Here is a 5,363-nt window from a genome sequence, read left to right on the forward strand (position 1 = left end):
GCCCCATCTCAGTGCTCCCAGTGCTCTCCCATTGCCTCCCAGTGCCCTCCCAGTGCCACCCAGTGCCCTCCCATTGCCTCCCAGTACTCTCCTATTACCTCTCAGTGCCTCCTATTGCCTCCCTGTACTCTCCCAGTACCCCCCAGTGCCTCCCAGTGCTGTCTCATTGCCTCTCATGGCCTCCCAGCACCTCCCAGTGCCTCCCATTGTCTCCCATTAGCTCCCAGTGCCCTCCCATTGCCTCCAGTGCCCTCCCATTGTCTCCCATTGCCTCCCAGCACCTCCCAGTGCCTCCCATTTTCTCCCTTTAGCTTCCAGTGCCCTCCCATCGCTCACCCTCCACTCGGTACTTCTCCATCTCCTGCACCTCAGCCACGGACTCCCGCAGGTCGCTGGCGAAGCGCAGTCTGTCCTGAGGGCTGGGCGCGTTGAAGATGATCAGCACCTTCCGCTCCCCCCCCGGAGCCGCTGACAGCAGCTTGATCCCAAACTGGTAATCTGGGGGTGGGGGGGGGGGGGGTTAACGGGCGCGGGGTCAGAGGGTGTGGGGGAATTTGGGGGGGGAGAACAAGGGATGTTCCATTGGGGATGCAGAGGGTTGAGAAGGAATGCCATTGGGGACATTATAGGACGTCTTGTTTGGGACACTATGAGGCACCATGGGGTGTCCCACTGGGGACAGCATGGGGCACCAAGGGATGTCCCTTTGGGGACATCAAGGGACATTCCATTTGGGACAGCGTGGGACATCACATTCGGGATGATATGGGGCACCAAAGGACATCCCATCGGGGGACATCATGGGACATCCCACTGGGTCTCCAAATGTCATCCCATTGGAGAACATGGGACATCCCACTGGGGACAACAATGGGCCCCACACTGGGGACACTATGAGACCTCCCGCTGGGGACAACAAGGGCCATGGGAGTATGGGACTCCCTATAGAAAACCCCACAGAACTACAGGACACCCCACAGAGAACCCCACGGGACAGAGTGGCACCCAGCGTTGGACCCCTCTGGGATGTAGGGATGGGAGAAACGTCCCTCTGGGAATCCCATGTGACACGGGAAAATCTCATGGGGGTCTCGGGGGGCTCACAGGCATTCTGGAAGAGCTGCATGTGCATCTCGACAAGGGGGAAGCTCTGACGGAAGCTGTAGGTCACTAGGATCTTCTTCTTCTGGAAGATCTTCGTCACCTGCCAGGGGACGTCACAATGTCACCAGGTTTGGGGTCACCTGATGGGTGGTCCCCACCTTGGGGATGTCCTCAATGTCCGGCTCTCACCACCAGGAGGTCGTTGAAGAGGAAGACCTCGCGTTGGTGCAGCCCCAAACGCTGGGGGCGGTTGGGGTCGGGGACTTCGTAGAGTTGGCAGCAGCACACCAGGCGGCGGTGGGGCAGGGACAGCACCTAGAATGGTTCCCCCCATAAGGTCACCTAGAACATTCCTCATTGGTCGTGTAGAACATTCCCCTGTAGAGTCACCTGGAACATCCCCCATAGGGTCGTCTAGAACACCCCCCAGTAGAGTCACCTAGAACATCCTCCATAGGATCATCTTGAACATCCTCAATGTGTCACCTAGAACGTCACCCATAGGTCCATTTTGAACACCCCCCAGGAGGTCACCTAGAATATTCCCTATTGGGATACATAGAACGTGATCCATATAGGGTCACCGAAAGCATCCCTCTTAGGGTCATCTAGAACATTCTCCATTGGTTGTGTAGAACATTCCCCGTAGAGTCATTTAGAACATCCCCCATAGGGTCACCTAGAACATTCTCCACTGAGTCACCTGGAACACAACCCGTAGGGGCACAAAAAACACCCCCCATAGGGTCCCATTCTACATTCTAATAGGGTCACCTAGACCATCCCCCACTGATCACCCACAGTACACCTATGGGGTGATGACCCTAAAGGTCCCTCCAATAACCTCAAACACCCCCGGATGCCCCCTGGGTGACCCCAAATCCCTTCCAAGGACTGCAAAGCCCCCCATCACCAACGTGACTCCAAATGCCCCCCAAGGACCCCATCCCCTCTCCCCCGGGGCCACCCACCGGCTTCTTGCCAACGATCATCCTCTCGACAGCCTGAACCTGGGAGACGTGGTCGTCGTTGGTGCGCAGCTCCCGGCTCTGGATTCGCTGGTAGATGCCCACCAGCATCTCCCGTGGGATGTCCTCCCCATTGTCCACCCCTGCACGACACCCGGTGCCTTGCTCTAGAACCCGTAGGGTTCCGGATGCCGCAAGGAAAGAGGGAGAGGAGACCAACCCACCCCCCTCACATCAATCCCCCACCCCACCTCGGAGGTTCTTGATGAAGTCCTCCAGCTTCATCTTGCGCTCCGCCTTCACGCTGGGGCTGTACATGTCGGTGTTGAGGAGGATGATGGCGAAGGCCAGGATGAAGATGGTGTCCGGGTTGCGGAACTGGCGCAGCAGGGCCGCGTTACACACGCAGTAGCGCTGGCTGCGGGGCAGACAATCCCCACGGCCTATGGGGTCAGAGTGCCCCACGGACAGCCCCACGCGACTGGGGTAGGGGCACCCCACAATGGTGCCAGCGTGGAGACACGCTGAGGAGGGTGCCCCTTCCTCCCAGTCTATAGGGTCACCTAGAATGTCTCTGTATTGTGTAGGGAATGTCAACACCAATGTCTTCTCCTCTGGGCCTATAGGGTCACTAGAATATCTCCTTACTGCATACAGAACTTTAACCCTAATGTCGTCCCCCTTGGGCCTATAGGGTTACCTAAAATGTCTCTTTATCACATATGGAACGTTAACCCTAACATTTTTGTCACTGTGAACTTATTGGGTCACCTAGAACATTCCCCTCTCAATCTGTAGGGTCACTTAGAACACCTCTTTATTTCATACAGAACATTAATCCTAATGTCTTCCCTCTTCTGGACTTATTGGGTCACCTAGAACATCCCCCTCTCGATCTGTAGGGTCACCTAGAACGTCACTTGTGCGTTACCACCGCCAGTATCTGCCCCTTAATTCACAGAGTCCCCTAGAACACCCCCCCTTGACCCAGAGGCTCACCTAGAACATCACCCCAAACAACATAGGTCACCACCCCTAATATCTCCCACCCAACCCATAGGGTCACGCAGATACCCCCCCCATCCCCCCACCATGACCGCCCCCCATTCCCATTCCCCCTCACCTGAAGGCCTCGATCAGGCGCTCGACTTTCTGGGCCTCCCCCTGCACCCGGATGTGGGACTGGAACTTACGCAGAGCCTCGTCCAGCTCCATCCCGGAGAAATCCATCTCGTCCACCACGCAGCTACGGGACAACCCCTGCTGCATGGAGACAGCCCCGATCCCAAGGAAACACCCCCCCACACACACACAATGGTGCCACATCCCCACAAATCCCTTCGGGTTCAGCCCCCCCTCGATGCCCCCTTACTCGAGGACATCGCGGTTGAACTGCTTCTGGCGATTGCCGAGGAACTCGCCAATCATCTGCCGGCTCAGCCCTTTCCTCTCCAGGATGAAATGGGCCACCCCCACCGGGGTGTCGGACAGGAAGCCCCTCTCGATCAGGTACTGGATCCCCTTTTCAGGTTTCCTGAGAATGGGGAGGGGGTCTGGGGGTCATCCCGACTTATGGGAGAACCCCACAGTCACCCCACAAATGTCTTGGGGACATTTGGTGGCACTGCATCCTCTGGAACATCAGCTCCTGGCTGTAAGATCACCTAGAACATCACCTACTGGTTATAGGGTCACCTGCACTGTCACCTTGTAGGGTGACCCAGAACATTTCCCAGCTGTGGTTATGGAGTCACCAAAAGCTATGGAGTCACTTTGTTCTGGCTGTAGGGTGGCCTAGAACAGCAACCTCCCTTCCCCACAGGGTCGCCTCGAACATCCCCACGTCCTCGTGATAGGATCACCTAGAACATCTTGCTATTGCTATATAGATCTCCTTCTCCTTGCTATAGAATCACCTAGAACAACATCACGTCCTCCCTGTAGGCTCACCTAGAACATCTCTGTGTCCAGACTATAGGGTCACCTAGCATGTGATCATATTTTTACCGTAGGATCGTTTATAGTATCACCATCTTTTTACTATAGGGACATCTAGAACATCACTATATCTTTGCTGTAGGATCACCTAGAATGTCACCATGCCCTTGCTTTTGGATCACCTAGAACATCCCCATGTCTAGACCACAGGGTTACCTAGAACACCTCAACGTCCATTCTATAGGAGCACCTAGAACACGACCACATCTTTACTCTGGGCTCACCTAGAACACTGGGTCTTTGCCATAGGATCACCTAGAATGCCACCATATCTCCCACTACTACCACAAAGCCACCAAACCCACCGCCCCCTCCCCACCAGGACAACCCCGAGATGCCCCACATAGCCTCCCCCCAGACCCTCCCCGACCCCCCACCCCCCCGCTCACTTATTGAAGAGGTTGAGGCCGATGCGGTACTGCCTGCGCTGCACCACGTCGTTGTTGAGCGCCGGTGAGTCCCAGCTCTGCCGTGGCTCCCGTTGGTACGTGGCTTTTCCAGGGGGGCCAGAGGCACTGGGAGGTTGTGGGGGGGCGGCGGGAGGAGGTGGGGGGGGGGTGGGGGGGGGTCTCCTCAGGCTGTCGTGGGACGAGGAGCCCGAAGAACAATTGAGGGTCTCGTTGGAGTTGGAGCTGCTCCCCAAACTCTCGTTGTCCCCTTCCGAACCCTCCTCGGGGGCGGTGGGGGGGGGAGGTGGCGGGGGGGGAGGTGGGGGTGGGGGCGGGGGTCCGCTGCGGGGCAAAGTGCCCCCCCCGGCACCATTGGATTCATAGGGACCCCCCCCAACCCGATTGACGGAACCGCGGTCAGAGCGGTCGCTGAGGTCGGCCGAGCTGTCGCTGGGGGGCTCGACAGTCAGCAAAGGGGGGTGACCCCCCCGACCCCGGCATTCCAAACAGGGGGGGACACGCCGCGGCGGGACCTCTTCTTGGGGTGTCCCCCCCCCCCCCGACCCCCCGGGGGGGGGCGGGCGCCGGGGGGGGTGGGGGGGGGGGGGGGGGGGGGGGGGGGCCCCCCCCGCTGGGGGGGGGGGGTTCGGGGCTGGGGGGGCGTTCGGGGGACCGGGGGGAGCCAGGGAGCCCCTCATCCAGGTAAAGGGTGACGTCGCTGGCGGAGGTGGCAGCGCTGTCAGCGGCCGTGGGGGGAGTGGAGCTCTGTGGGGGCCCCCCCCGGCCCCCCCCCTAGGGCTTCGTCGATGGAGGCGGCCAAGGACTTCACCTGAGGAAGGGAGAACCCCCCCCCAGTCCCGTTAGCCATGTGAACCCCCTTGGTGACCCCCGACATCCCCCCCCC

General features: G+C 59.0%; 1 protein-coding gene across 1 annotated transcript; it reads right to left on the minus strand.

Annotated features, from left to right (window-relative positions):
• Positions 1–307: 307 nt before the first annotated feature.
• LOC122193219 (IQ motif and SEC7 domain-containing protein 2-like) lies at positions 308–5,195 on the minus strand (the record flags this gene model as incomplete). The annotated part of the gene is given in 9 exon segments (XM_042893952.1): positions 308–498; positions 1,105–1,204; positions 1,294–1,419; positions 2,076–2,215; positions 2,324–2,490; positions 3,196–3,318; positions 3,445–3,606; positions 4,460–4,968; positions 4,970–5,195. Coding segments are annotated over 9 exon segments (1,744 nt in total), but the record flags the coding sequence as incomplete, so codon positions are not given.
• Positions 5,196–5,363: the final 168 nt, after the last annotated feature.

The sequence above is a fragment of the Lagopus leucura genome, unplaced genomic scaffold, assembly GCF_019238085.1.
Source record: "Lagopus leucura isolate 7727_CA_CO unplaced genomic scaffold, USGS_WTPT01 34581-0_obj-0_obj, whole genome shotgun sequence".
Classification (NCBI taxonomy): domain Eukaryota; kingdom Metazoa; phylum Chordata; class Aves; order Galliformes; family Phasianidae; genus Lagopus; species Lagopus leucura.